The sequence below is a fragment of the Malaya genurostris genome, chromosome 1, assembly GCF_030247185.1.
Source record: "Malaya genurostris strain Urasoe2022 chromosome 1, Malgen_1.1, whole genome shotgun sequence".
Lineage (NCBI taxonomy): Eukaryota > Metazoa > Arthropoda > Insecta > Diptera > Culicidae > Malaya > Malaya genurostris.
This window is the reverse complement of record NC_080570.1, coordinates 22,089,569-22,112,014: the sequence shown is the minus strand read 5'-3', so window position 1 is coordinate 22,112,014 and position 22,446 is coordinate 22,089,569. Positions and strand designations below refer to the sequence as shown.

Below are 22,446 nucleotides of genomic sequence, written 5' to 3'. Positions count from 1 at the left end.
CTAGCCACTTGTGCAGTTATTTATTCGTTTTCATTAGTTTGTTTCGAAATGCGTGGACTTTCAGCGGAACAACGTCGAAAAATTGTGTACAAATGGTGCACAGAACGCGAACTGTCACCGAAAAAGATAGCAAAAATGGTAAGTGAAAAAGCCGTGCGAAATGCAATCAGGAAGTTCGGTGAGGATAACACCTTTGAGGATAAACCGAAAACGGGTCGAAAAAAAAGTCCTGCTAACCCTCAGTTGGATAAACGTATACTGAAGGCGTTCGAGCAAAAGAAGGAGGTTTCAGTTCGGGTTGTGGCCAAAAAAATGGGCACTTCGAAGTCAAATGTTCTTCGTGCTAAAGAACGTTTGAATCTTCGTACTTCTTATAGGTACCGAAACAGAAACAACCAAAACGTAGTCCGAAACGGTGCGAGAAGGGCAAGTATTAAACCAGTCCGAGACATCGATTGAAGTCGAAAAATTTGGTAAGAAAGCTATGGTCTGGCAAGCAATTTGTAGCTGCGGTAAGATTTTGTAACCCTTTCATAACCACTGCTTCAATGAACAGCGAAATATACATCAAGGAACGTTTACAAAAACGACTTCTAACCATGATTCTTGCCACTACTCGAAATCAACGGTAGAATGGTATACTACCAAAAATGTCACTTTCGCCCCAAAAGACATGAATCCACCAAATTGCCCACAACTTCGACCAATTGAGGAATTTTACGAAGGAAACATGTCGCGGCAGCCGAAACCATTCAACAGTTCGAAAAAGATTGGAAAAGAGTGTCAAAACTTGTCGCCAAGAAGTCTGTACGGAATTTAATGAGGAACGTTCTCAAGAAGGTGCGCCAGATAGTCTACAATGGCTAAGTAGCAAATGTTGAGAATAATGTTCTGTTGTTGTAGTCTAATATTGTCAGTATATCGAATAAAATTTGAATATCTAACACTTGTGAATGATTTACAGCGAAATCAAAGTGCGTCCATTCTTTCTGAGACAGTCTTTGTTCAATAGCTCCTTACAACTTCCTGTTATAAATGCTAATTCCTGAAGCCAACGCTCTTTGTTGTGGTGGCAGTGTTGTCAACAATTTGTCAAGCTACGTTCATCCATTTTGATGCGCACAGTATATTTTTTCCGAATTTCATATTAATTTTACTATGTAAATACAATCGAAACTCGATACCATTTTGTTGAATTTATAATAAATATAATTCCAGCTTTGTGATCTTTGTACAAATATTAGTTTGACTTTTTTCGAACAAGAAATGAGATCCTGTTTCTTATAGTTTTATTATATTCTTACGAAACAGCTCCATTATTCGGTGCTACCGAATGAACACTACTTAACGCAGTGAAATAGAATTGAAAAACCGAAAATTTCGACTTCAAGTCAATTATATGCAGATGACAATAATATACCACCGGAGTGGTTCTTTGACATATGACTGTAAGTTGGGTTAATTTCATCTTTTGTTCGGTAAAAAAAAATTTTACAGATAGTACCCGCAAAAATAATTACCGAACACCAAAATAGAAATTTGGTGTGTAGTGTGCATATTTTGACAGCAACTTTTTTCTCTCACGCTGATATCAGTACAAATGCCACAAGTCGTTCACATCAGGGATGCCCGGTTAAATTTTCAAGCAAATTTGAAAAAGTTTGTGAAATCAAACTGTTTTAAGGGCAGTGGAAAAAAACGTTTTTTTAAAGTACGCGAAATTTCAAAATCTGCATTTAACATTTAATAATAAGTGAAACAACGGGTGAATGAATATCAGCAGCGTTCATGAGCAATCTGTAAATTTTTAGATAAATCTGAAAATGTGACATCACATGTGACAGTTTTCATAAAATAAGCTTTATTGCATATGTGTATACCTAATCTTTTGCTACAAGCAGAGTTGCCGATTTTTTTTAAATCTGTCAAAACCCAAAAATTTATCTGGATTTGTCTGGGTCTACTTATATGTAGGGAAATTTTTGCCGGGCTTAATATTCAGTGAACAAAAAACGGTCTCCACACCTATCGTATAGAGCCCAAAACCGTAAAGATCTAGCGAGATCTGACAAAATCTAGAAAAATTGGGAAAATCTGGGAAAATTTAGAAAATCTGGCAAAAGATCTGATTAGTTTGAGTGTCTGGCGAAGCAAGAAAAATCTGGCATTTGCTAGATAAATCTGGCAATCTGGCAACGCTGGCTACAAGTGTAGCACTTCACAAGCAAACAAACCCGAACATTACACATGCAAGCAATGCTAGAACATTTGTTATGTATATTTTGTAGCCAGATCTATGATTTTTCTTTCCGCTGATCTTTGGTTTTGCACTCAAAAAAAAATCATTATAGTTCAGTGTTCATATCATATTCACTAACTAGATAGACAATTGTTATTTTGAATATTGGTGAAAGTTACATGTAATAAAAACGTATTCCACATCATAGTGCGACAACATTTTGTCTTGCTACCTTGTATGATAATTTATAGATATTCTATTACAAGCAGGCAAGTAATACTGAGTTTACGTTTTCGTATGAATAAATAAGATTCTTACCCCGAAAAATCAATTTCAGAAAACTTATCATTCGAAAAATTACCAAATGAAAGTTCATGATTTATAGTCAATAACTAAAAAAACCCTCAAACTGCATTATGCTCCACCCTGGAGCTGTACCAGATGTCGAATGCTGAAGAAATTCAATTAACACATGGTTTAATAAGTCCCGAGATTAAAGCAGAGATGGCGCTCGTAGTAAACCAGTAACCACGTCTTTCTAGAGTACTAACCTATGCTTGAAACGGGTCAAAATTTTAAGTCGATCCGACCAGAAACAGCTGAGTTATCGAGGTTGGAGTAAAGTCGTTTTGTAGTTTGTTTAAAAAATGGAAAAAAAAACCGAGTCTCGTGTTTTGATAAAATATTGTTTTTTAATGGGTAAAAACACCGTGCAAGCGAAACAATGGATTGAAAAATGTTATCCGGACTCTTGTCTATCAAAAGCAACGATTTGTCGGTGGTTCGCCGAGTTTAAACGTGGTCGTACCGACACAAATGACGCGGAACGCTCGGGTAGACCTGTGAAAACCGTTACACCGGAAAATGTGAGTGAAGTGACAAAAATTATAATAAAAGATCGTAACGTGAAGCTCCGTGAGATTGCTGAGATGACACAGATATCATATGGAAGTGTATTTACTATCCTACATGAAAAATTGAGCATGAGAAAGGTTTTTTCCAAGTGGGTGCCGCGATTGCTTGCGATGGAACAAAATGCACCCTGCCACAAGTCAATGAAAACAATAGCGAAATTGAACGAATTGGGCTTTGATCTGCTTCCCCACCCCCCATACTCGCCAGATTTAGCCCCCAGTGACTACTGGATCTTTGCTGAACTTAAAAAAATGCTCCAATGAATAAAAAAAATTTTGTAAAAAAAAAGTTGTTTCCATTGTTAGTCTCGGGACTTAATGATCCATGTGTTACTGCCGTGGGATCGTGAGAGTGGGTTTGTTATGCCCTGAACTGACAAAACCTAAAAAGTCGAAAAGTTTAGCTTAATCAAAATCACGTTCTATGCTTTTTAGCTTTTAAATTAATTTTTTAGCAAATTTCCAAACTACTAACACTTTAAGGATTTACTACTACACCATTTTTAAGATCGAATTTTTCACTCTGGAAATTCACGTAAATTGAATGTTAGGACAAGAGGAGAGTCGATTAACACAAACTATATTGTGTCTCTAACAAAACACGTGAGCCTAAGTGTACCACTCTGTGCCCCATGAAACAGCTGGAAACACTGTTTTGTTTATTTTACCGTTGGCATAATAATGATTAGCAGTAAAAAAAGTGAGCCCTTTGTGTGCCGCAACCTGTGCAACTGTATGAAAACGAAAGTGCAAAGAGTGATAAATGCACCAATGCATTATGTTAGTGTGTGATTGGTACACTGTTCCAAGCGACCCATCCCTTAATCTGAGGATTTTATTAATTTCTGGGGATGTTCGGATAAAATTTATTATCGTCACGTAAAATATTTAGTTTGTAACCATTTCACGTGATTTTTTAATTACATCGAACGAGAACCTTTATTTCAGTGTAGGATAACTACTGCAACTGTTTAAATTAAAACAAATGTGCTAATTTAACTCACTCCGCTGATTGTTTTGAGCTTTGTTTATAATAATTATTGAATTTTAATCGAAATCAAATGTAATTCCGTTTCATTATGTGTGCAAATAACCTGAGCAAACTGCAATAACTATTGATCTAATCTAGTCGATTCCTAAAACCAATGACATTGATATTGACAGCAACAATGGCGCTTATACCGTACCAAATTTTTATTAACCTTGAAAAGTCTAATGTCCTTATATGAACTGAATCCACAACAGAAGAGATAACTTTTGACATTTCTTGGAACAAACTTTGTTACACATCATCCCACGTAAAAACAGCTTTAATAATAACTAGTTTTGCTTAACACGTGCCGAACATTGAGAGCTTAAATGCGTTTGCTGGATGCATTTCCAGCACCGGAACAAAAACTCATTTGTGTTTCAAGCGGGCGGATGAAAAAAAAACAACGAAACCACATGTAGATGATCTTCTCCTGAAAGTGTTCATGAAACGCTACGAAAGGTCAACGTATCATGGGCTATTCCTCGTATGCGCAGCTCTGTTTGAGCAAGTGGTGGAGGTAAAACTTGAAAAACCAGCAAAAATAAATCTGTCAACGCACGCGGTCTCGTGGTTTTCGCCCTAGAGCTGCCAGGTCAGCCCTTTCGTAGCGCAGTAGGCTGAGCTGGCCTTAACGAAGTTCAAATCTGACGTTTTTCGTTTGACGGTTCGATTAAGGGAATTCCCCGCCAGACTAGACTGCAAGTGCTCGCAATCGCGATCGTGTTCATAATTCTAATTTATGTAGCGTGAATCGATTCCCACCATGGAGGGTTTTTTTTATTCATATATCGCCTCGCAATGCGCTCTCGATGGTAGGTTAATAAATACAGGTTCAAATAATAGACTTTTCTCTTACCTGGGTCTAGCGTGCTGGGCGTGTTTGGTTTCGAATTCCTGCAGAAGCCGGATGGCTTCGGCCACCGAAGCCGGGTCGTCCTGGGGCCGAGCCTCGGTGAAGGAACTTAGGTTGAGCAGTAGGGTGCATACCATCAGGGCGACGAAGACCCGCTGGGAGAACGCGCAGGACGACGATGACGACGGGGAGGCCATTTCTCTTGTTGTTTTGGTGCGTGCCGCGGCGCTTTCCAGGTTGAGAATCTATAAATAAATACTGTTGGATTGCAAAAGGTAAGCGAAAAGTGCATACGCAGACAAAACAAAAAATAAAGAAAAAAAAAACATGCAATCATGTTTCATTTTTAAATTATAGTTTCAATGATATAATGGGTAAGCGTTGTGTAATCACAAATGGCGGGGTAAATTGCATCGGATCATTGAGTCAATAACGTTGAAATTCTCTTTTTTTTTTTTCATAAATATGTTTATTTCTTAAGGCAGTTTACATAAGTTTTTCTTCGCCGTAGCATCACTTTTACATAATATTCTTATCCTAATTTAATTCTAACATAGTCACAACGTTTTGAATTTATTAAAACATATTCTCTTATAGCTTAAATATCATCTTAGGTAACTCGTCATTAATTATGAAATCTACTCGGAAATATTATTTGAACCAAACGATTAACTTCTATAAATTATAAAATAAGCTGTTATTTTCAGACATTTTGTTGATAATTTCATAAACTGTTTCGAGTTTGTTTGTATCATTAAATAATTTTTATTCTAATTTAGCTATTGGTTGAACTCATGGACGCAGCTGGGATCAGAACTAAGTCTTAAAAGGGGCCTTTATTAAATTGAAACTCCAATTTTCTTTATGAAATGATAAATAAGTTTCATGTATGAAAGGTCACGACAAGCAAGAATGTCTCGAACTGGGATATTGGATAGTTTACCTTGGGTACGCAAAGAATTTATTAGTTGAGATCTGACATCACGATACTCCACTCATGTCCAAACGACATGATCAATATCCCGATAACCTTCTCCGCAAGCACAATGATTAGTCTCGGAGAGCCCAATTCGAAGGAGATGTGCATCTAACGTGTAGTGATTGGACATGAGTCTGGACATCACACGAATGAAATCCCTACTCACATCCAGTCCCCTGAACCATGCTTTTGTCGATATTTTCGGAATAATTGAGTGCATCCACCGACCCAGATCATCTCTATCCCAAGATGCTTGCCAGCTGGCAAGTGTTCTTTGGCGAGACGAACTATAGAATTCGTTGAAAGCAATCGGTCGTTCATAAATTTCACCCTCAATAGCACCACGTTTGGCTAAATTATCGGCTCTTTCATTGCCTGGAATGGAGCAATGAGCCGGGACCCAGACTATAGTGATTAGATAATTATTATTCAATATGTCGTTCAGACACTGTTTTATTTTACCCAAGAAAAACGGTTCATTTTTGCCAGCAGCGATTGAGCGAATGGCTTCAATTGCACTCAGACTATCTGTGAAGAGGAAATAATGGTTTGGAGATAATGTGACGATTACACTCAAACTATAATGAACTGCTGCTAGCTCTGCTATATAAACAGATGCAGGTTCTTGAAGCCTAAATGAGGCCGAAACATTATTGTTGAACATACCAAACCCTGTCGCTTCTTCAATTCGCGATCCGTCCGTGTAAAACATTTTCTCAGAGTCAATATGCCTGAACTTACTTGAAAATATTTTTGGGATTTCCGTCGAGCGTAGATGATCCGGGATTCCACGCACTTCACGCTGCATGGATGTATCGAAAAATAAAGTTGAGTCAGGGGCACTTAGGATGCTGACACGGATAGGAATATATCTTGAAGGGTTGATTTCCTGTGACATATGGTTAAAATATACTGTCATAAATTTTGTTTGAGATCGAAGCTCGACTAGTCGTTCGAAATTATTAATTACCATGGGATTCAGCACCTCACATCTTATTAGCAGGCGTGATGAAAGCTCCCAAAATCGATCTTTTAATGGAAGAACTCCCGCCAGAACTTCAAGACTCATTGTATGTGTCGAGTGCATGCAGCCTAAGGCAATTCGCAAACAACGGTACTGAATTCGCTCAAGTTTGATAAAATGAGAGTTTGCAGCGGAACGAAAACAAACGCATCCATATTCCATCACTGAAAGTATCGTTGTTTGATACAATTTTATTAGATCTTGCGGATGAGAACTCCACCAAGATCCTGTTATTGTTCGAAGAAAATTTACTCTTTGTTGGCATTTCGTTATCAGATACCTAATGTGTCCTCCCCACGTGCATTTGGAATCGAACCACACCCCGAGGTATTTAAAAGTTAAAACCTGTTGGATCATTCTTCCCATCATATGAAGCTGAAGCTGTGCAGGATCATGCTTTCTTGAAAAGACGACTAACTCTGTTTTCTCCGCAGAGAATTCGATACCAAGATGAACAGCCCAAACGGAATTTGAAATTCTCTTAACATCGGTGATTTATGGGATGTTGGTGAAGATCCTGGTCTGTGATAACATATTTCGGTTTTTTTTTCATTTTGGTGACGACTCCAAATAGAGCGATTATGAATAATGTTTTTCATACAGGTAAAGCACCATAAGCATATTTACATTTCATTACAAAGCAGAATCACGTTGTAAATATCCGTCAGTTCAGCTGGTTCTCATGTGAGAAAACTCGAAGCAAATTTGCAATGACAGCGACTTGCACTTCCGAGGAGCCAACCATGAACGCTTAATCGTTTGGGTCAACAGATACCATCTGCAAGCTGGAAACTGTACAGATTCATTTTTATTAATAATCATATTTTTCAGCACCTGAAATAATTAATCCTTGGTCTGGCGAAAACGATGTTTGGCCCATCGGAGCACGACCACTCAACTCGCGAAGGGTAAATTAATTATGCCTCTCCCCGTTGGGATGCCTGACAAAGTCTGAAACGATGATTTTCCCGTAACCGGAGAACTGAAAACGTGGCTTATCACTGATTTCAGTGGTTGCTCATCTTTCCCCATTTGGGAATTGATACTCTCGTAGGTGGTCAGTTTCCAGTAGATAGTTTGGGAAGTCATATTTATGCAGCGGTACTCCCACTGTTCTTCTGTTCTGTTTATGTTTGTTGATGGAAAACGAGCAGAGATATGGAGATTGTTTTCAGAATAGATAGCAATCATATTGCTAGGCTCAAGCGATAACACATTCAATGTTTTTTCCCCGAAGGTTTGGGTGATAAAATTGAAATCTCACAAACTTTTTCTTAGAATTGGTTTATTTTTATCATCACAACTACCTTCAATTTTTTTGAACAGTTCACATCGAGAAGGTCGGGTAAAATTTAATTGTCACCCGGTAGTGTCGGACCTAGGAGTAGCTGGCGGGCTTACAAAAAATCTGCCAGGCTGCAGACGACGAACGACGACTTTCAAAAATTCATATCGGTTCATCCGTTATGGTGAAAAGTTAATATTAAACTTAGTTTAACTTCTAATTAGGGCCTAACGAGGGAAATATTAGAAAGCCCTAGATGATGAGCTGGGATACGAAAAATGAAACATTTTTTTATTACGCTGGTATAAGTCAGTAATGAATTACGACCAGGGTCAAGCAGAATGGATGCTATTTCGCATCTTTCAACTCTAACAGTTGGTGGAATTTTAGGACAAAAATCATGAACAAATTCCGTAAGCTTTCGTTCATGAGCTTCCATGAGTTAAGCATAAGTTTAACTTCAATTTTCGACTGTTCCGCTTAAGTTGCAAAATGTTTTGAAATGACGGGTATTTTTTTTACTCTATCGTCTGAAAGTTTTTTTTGACAGTGTAAAGTGACGTCTCTACTCAGTAACGTTTGACAAATTATCGAGAACAACGCCTACAAATCGTGGAAATTTCTTTTCCAAATCAATGTTCAATTAAAACTGCTTACAGCGCAAAATTCTTTTCAGTGATGAGGCACATTTTTAGTTGAATGGATACGTCACAAGCAAAATTGCCGTATTTGGGGCAAAGATAATCCACATGCCGTTCAAGAATTACCGATGCATCTGGATGAATGTACTGTTTGCTGCGGTCTATATGGACTGGAGTAATTATCGGTCCATATTTCGTTTAAAATGAGGAAGGACACTTCGTTACCGTGAGCCGAAAACGATACAGAATCATGATCAATTTTTGTTGCCAAATCTTCAGGATATGGATGTGAGCGAAATGTGGTTCCAACAGGATGGTGCTACTTGTCATACTACGGCTGAAACAGTCGACTTATGGAAAGAACATTTCGATAGTCCCACGACAAAAGGGCCTAACTGCAAATGAGAGCCTCTCTTTGTTTACTTTCTCTTTTGATTATTACGGAGCCATTACTGCAATATCTCAAAAGTTTCCAATATAAATCGAAAGCTTATGGTTTTACCTTGAAGGTTTTGCGAAGAGTAACGCGACAAATATAAAACCAGTGCGGTAAATCATGAAAGAAAAAGTAAACAAAGAGAAACTTGCATTTGCAGTTAGGTTCTTTTGTCGTGGGACTGTCGATTTCAACGACATTATATCGAGAAATGGATCGGTGAATTGGCTTTCGCGTTCGTGTGATTTGACGCAACTCGATTATCGCCCTTATTCTGAATAACGTCGCATCAATTTTACGATCGTATTTAATTTGTATTCTTAATAACGTTAGCAAAATCAAAGGTAGCTAGGATTCGATCGAAAAATCAATACGTCGTTATTCAGAATAAGGGCGTACATTTTGAGGGGATACGTGAAATCTTTGGTTTATGTGGATAAACCAGCAACGATTGATGCTTTGGTAGCCAATATTCAACGTGTTCAAATGCTAGTTGAAATTATAGCGATAAAATTTACAGATACTTTTTTAAGGTTCAAACGGGGCTACCACGTTTGGCATAAAGCAGTTTGGCATAATACCGTTTGGCATAACGACATTTGGCTTAATGGTCATTTGGCATAACAGATGAACATGCTGCTTAATAGAAATTGTTCTAATTGACTGCAATTTTGAAAGGTCTAATGCGGCTACGCCTCATCGTTTTTAATGACCTGCTGTCCGACCTCGCTGCCGCTCGTTCGGACTTAACTAAGGGATAGCTCCTAGCTTCGGGTAATCCGGGCAAACGCCCGCAACTAAACAGAGGTGTTTTCTGCGGAGGCGCATACCTTCATGTTCAAGAGCGACTATGAAAATTAAGGGCTCAAAGAGGAGTCGTCTTGCGAAAACATGAACAAAGGAAAATAACACTACGACAATAGACTGACACTCGCAACCCAAGTAACATTTTTAATATTAATAAATACTTGCATCAAAACTTCAAACTCCACGAAAGCCTACTGAAACCCACTATAAGAACATATTCTTGCCAAATGGACCCATTCTTCATAAGGTTTATAAAGCAAAGTGAAGAATCAGCCTAAACCTACGTTAAATCTCCAAATTCAAGAAAATTTTGAAACCAGCTTCACAATTAACATTCAACTAATTCGGGTGGAATGAATTCCGCTATGAATAAACCGCCATTTTGATAATATTTTTCTTGAATGTGTGTGTGTCATGCCGGATTTGAACGCAATCAGTAAGAATATATTAGATTTTAATTACGAGTTTGAGGCTTACGAACGTAAAAACTTCATGCGCTTTTATTTTTATCGAAAATGTAAGGATAAAAATTAAAATTACAACTAATCGCCTTAAAATAAATACGGTTTTTGCGAAAGTCTGCATGATTTATTATTTGATTTTTCGTCATTTTCGTATAAAACTGTTTCGTGGTGTCAACATTTGTACATACGTTCTGAAAATGAATCATAAAAGTTCACCATATTTTCTCGTTTTTGGAATTTCGAAGTTTATTTGATGTCAATAAATGCTACGGTATGGAACATCAAAATTGTGGCCATCAAATTTTCCTTAATGTAAATTACACTCAACCTAAGAAATAATAGATCAAATAGCCCACAGCAAATGTGCTTTAGAACCATCGAGTTTGCTTTAAGTGAAACTGTCATCCAATGAACGCGCACACACGCAAAACTAGATTTATGAAAGAATTGAGCTGACAATAATGTTTTAAAGAAAATGTTTGGAAGCAATTTTAAGCGTGTATGCATGGTTTATTCTTGTAGAATTTGTTTTATTTTTAATCCAGTTGTTAGTCTGAGTAAAGAGTTTTATAGAAGCTTTAAAAACTGTGATACGCTTGTCAAAATAGAATCTTATTATAGTTGTCATAAAACAGGTAGTGATTGAAACATCAATTACAAAACTTCTATAAATTCTAATCAGAGCCATGTTTTCGTTTCTAGTGAAAGAAAAATAAACGACAAAATAAGAGAGAGCCTTCCAACGCGAGTATATCACCAGTTATTGCTTCTTATTCGTCGCTGCTTTTCGGGCAGTACTGGTCCAAAGTTCTGTCACGACTTTGAAGTTTAATGATGATTTGAAATTATCAATAAACAACCATCCTGTCGATAGAATATGTTTATTCTTTAAACATAAGCGAAGAAGAAGTTTTCACCGCCCTCAATGTTTCCAGTATACAAGCTTGGGTTGTTCCAGGGACTGTTATTACTTCGGAAACAGTATGAAAAGTATACACATAGTCTGTTATTGTAAGAGTCCCGCGAATAGTGAAGCCAAAACTCCCAAACGAGCAAAGTAAATAATCACGATTTTGTATCGAAAAATTCATGAGTATGGTTTTTAGTGAGAAATGGTTGATTTTGTTTACATAAATTTAAATGATTTTAACGTCACTTTCGATACGGTATCTGGAAAATTTACACCAACTGTTTACTTCACATCGGTTTGAAACCAACGATATTGTAATTTTCACTGGCGATTAGCACAGACTGCGATGCGACAGAATTCCGCAAAGATAGCGCAACTGTCATTTGCAACGATTCAATCACCGTGCTTTAATTGAAACATTAACGATTTTAACAAATAAATCGACATCACCGATTTAAAAAAAATTGGCTTCTTCGGGACAGATTTACTAGGATTTGTCACAGATTGACTCCGAACAAAACTAGTCCATCAGCAAAGAATTTACTGCAGATACAGTCGCTCTGAAAACGTCAAACCTCTCTACAAAGCGAGTACAGGAACTGATTCGAAGCAGTGTCTAAGTCGTAAACGCTAATCGATTCAAATTTTGACTTAATTCCCAATATAAAGCAGCATTCGAGGAGGAGAAAATGAAAACAAACGTAAGCACGTACACTGGCGAAGGAAAAGATAGTTGCCAGTAGCTGTAAAAAGTTCACTAATGCTACCGAAACTAAGTCTAAACTAGTTTTATAGACGAGAAAATGATGGACACAAAATGGCGAACACTAGCTTACACACTTAAAACTTAATTTCGATTTCGGCGAAAAAAGATGCAGAAAACGAACGGTGAAGCGATATTTTACCGAAAGTTCGACAAAGATAGCTTCTTCCAAAATACTCAGTTTATTATTTTCGATTTCTCGGCCATTCAAAAAGTTGAAGGGTTTAATAAAATAGCGTGTTTACCAGCAAAAGGTCGTTTTATCGTAATCATGGAATTATTTTATTGGCTTGTAAGTTCGGAACAGCCCTTCGAATCGAAAAGAACCGGTATTCAGGGACGGGCATAACCCAAAACAGTTTGTATGGCGAAGAATTGTCTAACTTTGAAAAATTTTTGGGTATCGCCATCTTCTAGGACGGTTAAAATTTCAAAAACTCATTACCCTGTATCTCCTTAATCGGAAGTCGGAATCGGATAAAATTCACCTTAAACTTCAAATTCATTTCATAAGTCTTTTAATATGATTTTTTAAAAAGAAATTCGATTTGGTCTTCTTTGAGAAAACGATTAAGCTCCTATTGCTGATAGCGGAATTCGAAAATCAAAGTAACTGAATTGTAAACCAATTATTTAATTTCAAAATGCGTTCCAAACTGAATGTTTGGGTTCCTTCAAGGATCGAAAACCGAATACCGGTAAAACTGAAAACAAGCTGATTTGGTCCTCGACTACCAAAATCTGCAAACCCGATAAACCAGATTAATTTATGTGAAATTTACATTTTTCTACACTAATCACCCTGTATCGTCAGATCTGGAAGTCGGATCTGATTAAAAAACATGAAGTTTTATGGGATCTTAGGACCTTCTCTTTGTGTATAAGATGGAGGAAATCCGTTCAGCCATCTCCGAGAAAAAAATTAGTGTCATTATTTTAATTTCGTTGTTGTTCCGCAACCAGAAGTCGGATCCAAATGAAATTCAGGAACGTCGCACGGGAGACTTTTCATATGAATCTAAGTTTGTAGATGGGACGTTGATTTAAATCGAATCCCGGCCCGTACCCAGGGATAAAAAATGCTTGATTATGTGTTTTTGTTACTCCATTTTCAGTTTGATGGTTGAAGAATAAAACTAGAGATTTTGTTCCAAGAAACAAGGTGTACTAAGCCAAAATCAATGCCAACATTTTTGAGAATGTGAAAAACAAGTTTTCAACAGTCAGAATTTAATAAAACAATGGAGTATGGACTCATGACTTCTACTTTCTACGCTAACATCTCAATCGATTTCAGGAAAGGCCTATTTAAAACCAGGCATGCTTCCGAAGTGTGCTCGCGTTCAGGGTTCTGAGCCGAAGTCAATAGGCAAGCTGCACTAATTGGCAGGATATTCTATTCTTTTGAAGTATTTCGCCTAAAATATGGCATGTGCACGCAGCAACTGAAAGCAGCTGGGATGAAAGTGTAAGAAGCGAAGAAGTATTTGGAAATAATTTTAACGTATTTCGGCACGACCGAAATTTATCTCTCTGTCAGAAAAAATCTGGAGGTGGAGTCCTTATAGCCATTAACTCTTGCTTTACTTCTGAAGAAATTATTACTCCTAAATATAAAGAATTTGAGCATGTATGGGCCAAAGTCTCAATATTGGGAGAAGAACATATTTACTGCTCTGTCTACTTCCCACCCGAAAATGCGAACAAATTCTCTTTTGAATTATTCTTTCAATCTTTAGACACAATTATTTCGAATATGGAACCTGAAGTAAAGCTTCATATTTTTGGCGACTTCAATCAACGTAATGCGGACTTCATTTCTGACATTGAAAATGAATCAATCTTACTTCCAGTCGTAGGAGAAAACGAAACATTGCACTACTTTTTCGACAAAATTTCTAATTTTGGCCTACATCAAGTAAACTCCGTAAAAAATCAACAAAACGCATATTTAGACCTTCTTTTCACAAATTGCACAGAAGACTTTTGTGTGAATGCATCAAACCTGCCATTATGGAAAAATGAAGCATTTCACACCGCAATTGAATATTCATTATTTACACACAATGCATCCCTTCCCTACGACTTGGAATATGAGGAAGTGCCGGAATACAATAAAATTGACTTTGAAGTAGTCAAGTGTAGACTAAGTATAATAAATTGGCGGAACATACTGAGTACAGAAGGAAATGTCGACGTCGAAGTAAACAAATTTTATCACATTATAAACAAAATATTAGCCGAAACTTTGCCTATGAAAAGAAGAAGAAAAAATCATAACAGCAAATTACCTGTATGGTTCAATTCACAACTAAAACATTTGAAAAATAGGAAACAAAAAGCACACAAAACTTACAAACAAGAAAAAAGTGACGCTCATCTTCAAAATTACTTAAATCTATGCAATCAACTTAAAATAGCCATTAACACAGCACATGAAGAATATAACCGCAAAATTGAAAACGAAATAAAGACTTGCCCTAAGAACTTTTTTAACTACACAAAAACTAAACTAAAAAGCAACAATTTTCCATCTCAAATGCACCTCGACGAACATGTAGGGAAAAATACTACAGAAATCTGCAATCACTTTGCAAATTTTTTCCAAGAAGTATATACATCTTATTCAGAAACTGACCGTGACCGTGAATACTTCTCTTTCATACCTGCATTTTCCAACTCCATCTCTGTAAACTATCTATCAGAACATGACATTTCGACAGCACTGAAAAACTTAGACGCCTCAAAAGGACCTGGACCTGACAGTATACCACCAATATTTAAAAAAAATCTTGCTGAAGAACTTACACTACCACTACAACTACTTTTTAACCTATCACTTAATAAATGTACTTTTCCTAAAGCATGGAAATCTTCCTTTCTTGTACCAATATTTAAATCTGGTGCAAAATCTAACATTCGGAACTACCGTGGAATAGCCATTATCTCATGCATTCCAAAATTATTTGAAAAAATTGTAAATGAAAAACTTTTTCATCAACTTAAAAATGTAATAACAAACAAACAACATGGCTTTTTTAAAGGCCGCTCAACTACAACAAATCTCTTAGAATTTATGACATTCACTCTGAATGCAATGGACGCCGGAAACTACGTAGAAACTCTTTACACTGACTTTAGCAAAGCCTTCGACCGTATTGACATACCTTTACTTCTACACAAACTACAAAAATATGGCATAAAACATACTCTTCTGGAATGGCTCAAATCATACTTAACGAATCGTGTACAGGTAGTCCGCTTCCAAAACATTCTGTCTGAACCAATTAATGTAACTTCTGGCGTACCTCAGGGTTCTCACTTAGGGCCTCTCCTTTTCATTTTACATATAAACGACATTTCCTTCATACTCAAAAATCTGAAAGTGCTTATAAAGGGTGATTTTTTAAGAGCTTGAGAACTTTTTTAAACAATAAAACGCATAAAATTTGCAAAATCTCATCGGTTCTTTATTTTAAACGTTAGATTGGTACATGACATTTACTTTTTGAAGATAATTTCATTTAAATGTTGACCGCGGCTGCGTCTTAGGTGGTCCATTCGGAAAATCCGCTTTTTCATCGACAAATTTTGTTCAGCGATAAGGCTCATTTCTGGTTGAATGGCTACGTAAATAAGCAAAATTGCCGCATTTGGAGTGAAGAGCAACCAGAAGCCGTTCAAGAACTGCCCATGCATCCCGAAAAATGCACTGTTTGGTGTGGTTTGTACGCTGGTGGAATCATTGGACCGTATTTTTTCAAAGATGCTGTTGGACGCAACGTTACAGTGAATGGCGATCGCTATCGTTCGATGCTAACAAACTTTTTGTTGCCAAAAATGGAAGAACTGAACTTGGTTGACATGTGGTTTCAACAAGATGGCGCTACATGCCACACAGCTCGCGATTCTATGGCCATTTTGAGGGAAAACTTCGGAGAACAATTCATCTCAAGAAATGGACCGGTGAGTTGGCCACCAAGATCATGCGATTTGACGCCTTTAGACTATTTTTTGTGGGGCTACGTCAAGTCTAAAGTCTACAGAAATAAGCCAGTAACTATTCCAGCTTTGGAAGACAACATTTCCGAAGAAATTCGGGCTATTCCGGCCGAAATGCTCGAAAAAGTTGCCCAAAATTGGACTTTCCGAATGGACCACCTAAGACGCAGCCGCGGTCAACATTTAAATGAAATTATCTTCAAAAAGTAAATGTCATGTACCAATCTAACGTTTAAAATAAAGAACCGATGAGATTTTGCAAATTTTATGCGTTTTATTGTTTAAAAAAGTTCTCAAGCTCTTAAAAAATCACCCTTTATATGCAGACGACATGAAACTCTTCATGGAAATTAAAAATATTAACGACGCTGTAATATTCCAGAACGAAATCAATCTATTCCACATTCGGTGCTGCAAAATGTAACACACTTTGGTTCATTTCTTTGAAATTTCTTATTTGAACTAATATTAACCTGCATAAAACTCTCAGGGCAACAGGGGAGTGATCAACAAAATAACACTTACCCGGATCTCAAAGGTCTCACAATTTTCTTTTACTATATATAATTAAACAAATCTATTAGAAGTTCAAAACTCATGGTAATTTTATTTAAGGTAAGCATAAAAAAATTATTATCAAAAGCATTTCATTTGTGAAAATCAGGAAATAATGTAACAAGGCTTAATTTATTTAACTATTTAAGTAAATTAAATATTTGCGCACAAAAAAAAAACGTTGGCATGCTTAATCGTTGCGGCCGTCGGACGGTGGGGCGCCTTCGACGATATCCGAACAACTGCTGCTGGCGATCCCGATGCACGAGATCAGAGCACTCCGAGCGAGAAAGATGGCGAAAGAGACATACCTTGGTGAGTGAGCACGTGTACACGTACTATGGCTGTCGCACCGTTCGTTAGCCGGCCAGCGCTATGGCCGCGGTCCCTTTCGTTGAGGCTGTCTCCGTCGATATCACTAGCACCCGTATCCTGGGAGGGTACTACACACTTTAGGCCAATATCACTGGTGTATTCTAAATTTGTGGCCGGAACGGGGACCGTATGTTGATGGACGGTCTGAACTTATACGACACGCGACACTAGATTTTGTTTCATTGTGCACTTTAGAGTGGGTTTTTTTTTAGAGGAGGTGAAAGTCACTTAACACACATCGGGCATTCGCACTAAAAGTCGATCTCTAACGTTCACTTTTCCGATCTTCTTTTGGCGACACTGGGACCTGAGTCCACCACTCTGCGACTTCACCTCCGCACTTTGTTAGCTCGATCGTAACTTTTTGGTGATCCTTTGATCACCCGCGCGTCGTATCACCACGTTCCGAACCGTACTAGTGTCAAAATTATACAAGAGAGACTTCGCCTTTACACTGACCTCTTTTATAGCTCGGCTCGGGCTCGTCTCAAGCTCATCTCGAAGAACGGATACTGTGGTACCACTGGGCAATAACCAGCGATGGATGTCAAGCAGAACTCATCTCAAAATTGGGATGAGTAAAAAGATGTTTTCCGGTGTACACAATTTTAGATTAAATTATTAGTAACCTATCTTTAATGAGTGTTAAATGGAGAGAAGTGACTTGGCGCAATTTATCTAATTTTGTTTAAGTTCATTGAATGTAGTTAAAACTAAAAGTTATATAAATCAATATAAAAATTTTAAGTTGCCCGTCAGTTGGTCATTTGATTATATTTGAAACTCCTACTGAGTCACTTCTCACAGCATCACTACTTGCTAAGTCAACCCCATCTCGCTACCAAAGCTCGTTTATTCAAATTAGGTACCCATTGGAAACGTACCTTGATAGTAAGCTGCAACATTGTTTGCCGTATATTGACTCAACCAGCATGATACTTTCAAACGTTTTACAGTGATTAAAAAAAAATGTACATAAGAAAATGGAAAAAATCTACTTTTGAGAAACGGATTGGAACCGGTGGGTTACAATATTCCCCGGACTAGAAAAAAAAAATGCAATAGTATTTTTTTGTCAAATGCTGTAGATATGGCTCAGACACGACAGACTCAATTCTCTACATTCGTCTATCGCGAACACTCATCGATGTTTTTCTCATCGTTCGCATACTGCTGTAAATCCAAGTCACGACTGTTCTATTTATCGACAATCATAGCCATACCCGAATATCTCCCTGATGTGTTTACATCCGTCTCACATATCAGGAAATCTGTTGGAACTCTTCTCCCGATTCGGTGGATTGTTATCAAATATAGTGCTTTATCGCTCTCTTTCGTTCCCGTTCACTCCTGATTTGAGGCCTCGAAAATCAACTATCACTCACTCTCATCCTTTTCATTCGACTCATTCACTCTATCCCGCAGACAATTTACTCTTCTGGGTATATCTATTACTGTATGTATACTGATCGGTCGACCTACAACTATTATCTAATGTCGTTTTCGCTTGAGAAAACTGAAACTGACCCAAGGTAGTTTCATCAAACAAACACTTTTCACGAAACTGTGTTGATTTCGCACTTAGCAACGGGGGTTTGAGTAAAACTGATTTAAAAACCAGGTTCGAAACTGACTCGATTTTCAGTTCAACAACGTTGAAACTAGGTTCGAAACTGACTTCAAACAAACGGTTTGACAGCAGTTAGAGTGGAAACTGGGTTAGGTTTGGCATCAAGCGAAAACGACATAAGTAGAAGCTTCTGTATTTATCTCTTTCTCCGCGTCCGGAATAATTCGAGAACGAATCGTCGCTCACACCGGCGTACGAAATCGATCATCATTCGGTGATTGACCGTCAATCGCTGATTTACTATGGATTTGACGTCAAATGCTTGGATTTTTTTTTGTAATACAAATTTTTATCTAATGAGGCGCATTATTGGAACGGAGCATCCGATTGCCCTCGATACGTTTAGTTCAACCCGGCTTCAGGTGAACTGCTGGCCAAATTCCTAACGATTTGCCTTGCAGGTCCTCTAACTCGTATGAAGAGCTGCCTACTTTAGATTTTACCTTGCAGGCTAAAAACTGTGGACCATACTTAGCGTTGTAATTTTCGGCGGAACTAGACTGGCGCATATTACGACGGTATACAAGTTGGCCTGGTTTGAAAGCTTTTGCGAATTTTCGGTGCCTTAAATTATATTGATTAGTGCAAATTTTTTTTGCAGCTTCTAAATTTTTTTTAACCATAGAATAAATATCGGTGAATAAATCACGTCTGCTATTTTGACGTTGTTCTAAAGTCGTTACTTTCTCTGTGAGAGGAATTCGATGATCCGACCCTTTCGTAAAAATTTCGTGTCCATGAGTAACGAAAAACGGAGTAAGACCAGTGGAACTGTGCGGGTGGGAATTTAATATGGTTTCAATCTCGGTTATTCTAGTATCCCACAGTCGCTGATCACTTTTAACATAGGTTCTTATAGCGGCATTCACGGTTCGATTAACCCGTTCGACGGGATTAGCTTGTGAATGATAACGTGAGTTAAGCCAATGCACGATCTCAAATTTATCAATGAGTGCTTTGAATTCCCTGGAGACGAAATAGCTTGCATTATCAGTGATAATGATTTCAGGGGTTGAATTCCGAAAAAACCAAAGATCTCTCAGGATGGCACACAACCCCGTGCTCTCGATTCGTCGTACGGGATGTAATAGAATCCATTTACTAAACAAGTCAGATATAACGAGAATATGTTGATTACCCTTTTTACTTCGAGGCAAGGGACCAACGAAATCAAGTGAAATCATTTGCCAGGGATAATTGGCTATTTTACGATTACCCAAAGGGGGTGTTACAGGTACAGACGCGGCTTTTACTTCCTTACAAGTACTGCAATTCTGAACATAGCGACGAGTTTCGGTCGCTAGTTTCGGCCAGTAGTATCGTTGTTTAATTCCAGCCAAAGTTTTATCAAAACCAGGATGCATCTTTTCATCATGGCAAGAGTAAAGAATGTGGAGACGTTTATCGGGCGGTGGAATTAACTTCCACTCATAGCGATGATCGTACGCGGTATCATTGAAGGGAACAAATTTGAACAATTGGTCATTTTCTACTCGAAAGTCAACAAAGTCATCTGGATTTTCCAATACTCTCTGCTTAAGCGATAGATATTCGTTCGAAGTCGTGTCGTTTGCTACCATTGCCACACTGCGTGACAAGGCATCCGCGACTACATTTTCTTTTCCCTTGCGGTGTATGATGGTCATGTCATGCTGTTGCAGACTAAGACTCCATCTACTACATCGTGACCCGACTTTCCACGAGGTCGTCAGTATATGAGTAAGAGCTGACGAATCGGTGATTAGAGTAAAGTGACTAAATTCGACAAAACCTCTGAATGCTTCAATCGACAACAGGGCTGCAAGGGCTTCCTTTTCCGCTGGGTGATAATTACGTTGTGGGGTTGAAAGTTTTTTTGAAAAATACGAAATAATTCGTTCGTGATCCCCTTGAACCTGCGTTAAGATTCCGGCCACAGCGACATCCGAAGCGTCGGTTTGTATGACAAATTCTTGTTTAAAATCAGGACTGGACAATATTGGAGCCGTGATGAGACGCTCTTTCAAATCTAGGAAAGCCTTTTCCGCGGCTTCCGTCCACGGAATAATTTTGCATTTTGTTTTCAATAATTCAGTAAGGGGGGCAACTATTTGGCTAAATGTCGGTATAAACCGACGATAGTAATTTCCCATACCGAGAAAACGTCTCAATTTAGTAATGGTAGTCGGTCGTTCAAAATTGACGATGGGACGGATTTTCTCTGGATTGGGTCTCAGTCCTTGGGTAGATAAAAGGTATCCCAAAAAGGGTAATTCTGACACACCAAAACGAGATTTCTGTAGATTGATTGCCAGATTCGCAGCATGAAGCCGACGAGCAACCTCTGTCAAAAGGCGGATATGCTCATCGAAGGTTTCACTAACGATGATGATGTCATCCAAATAGACAAAAACTTTTGGTTCCAGCTCACCAAACCCAAGTACTCGATCCATTAGCCTTGAAAGAGTGGCCGGACTATTGATTAAACCGAATGGGAGTTTGGTAAACTGAAATAGACCTTTGCCCTGCACACAAAACGAAGTATATTTCCTTGATTTCTTTTCTAAAGGAATTTGAAGAAAGGCTTCGGACAAATCAATAGTTGATAAATAGTTGGCTTTGGGTAGTTGACCTAGTATGCGTGCTGGATGCGCTAACGGGTATGAGTCTCTCAATGTTCTTTCGTTTATTTTCCTTGCATCCAAGCACAAACGTACCTTTCCTGTAGGTTTAATTATGGGAACGACATTTAGGGACCAATCAGAATTTGTTCGCTCAATTATGCCTAATGTTAACATTCTTTCTAATTCGTCTGCTACCAACGATTGCACCTTTGGTGACATGACGTAGGGAAATTGTCTGACGGCGGGTTTGTTTTGCCATTCATCCTTCAACTCGATCACATGACTAATGAGAGAAGTGGTTGACACTACATCTTGCTCTGCAACTTTGAATAATTTTTTTACTTGTTCTATTTGTGCTGCCTCTAATTCCGTCAGTGTGAAATCCGTGGTTGAAGGAAGGGTCAATTCTTCTACCGACGCGGTGTATTGAACCATCGGGACTATGTTAAATTTTTCCCAAAAGTCCATTCCACACAGACAATCAACGGCTAATCTGGGAACAACTAAGGTGCGGAGTATTTTCGTTCGTCCTTCAAAAGTGAACGGTATATTGATTTCTCCGATTATATCTAAAATGTCGCCTCCCGCGGTTTTTAAAATAACGGGGCGAGAAAGAGATTGCAGTCGATGACTTTTAATCTTCGAACAATTAATCATCGTAGATTGACTACCGCTATCTAGAAGCGCTTTCGATGCTACCCCGTATAGTTTAACGTGGATATAGGGTCGATTATCGTGATTATTAGATAGTGTTATTTGGTTAACTTCAGTAGGGTTAGAATAAATGGTTTCGGGGGCGGGTTGCCACCAATGGCTAACATCAAGATGGGATAATACTGTATTCACATGCGCGGGGGTAGACTCGGTGGAGGGCGACTTACGTCCACCTGAATCCCGTTTTTTTTACAATACGGACAGTTAAGGGATTCAAAT

General features: G+C 38.1%; 1 protein-coding gene across 3 annotated transcripts in view; it reads right to left on the bottom strand.

Moving 5' to 3' along the window:
• LOC131434616 (neuropeptide F-like) overlaps positions 1-22,446 on the bottom strand; it is a 66,903-nt gene that overhangs the window by 32,446 nt on the left and 12,011 nt on the right. For all 3 annotated transcript variants that reach the window (XM_058601513.1, XM_058601522.1, XM_058601531.1), the window contains exon 2: positions 5,043-5,297. In XM_058601513.1, coding sequence (XP_058457496.1) covers positions 5,043-5,236 — 194 coding nt within the window. In that variant the 5' untranslated portion in view covers positions 5,237-5,297. The remainder of the gene's footprint in view (positions 1-5,042; positions 5,298-22,446) is intronic.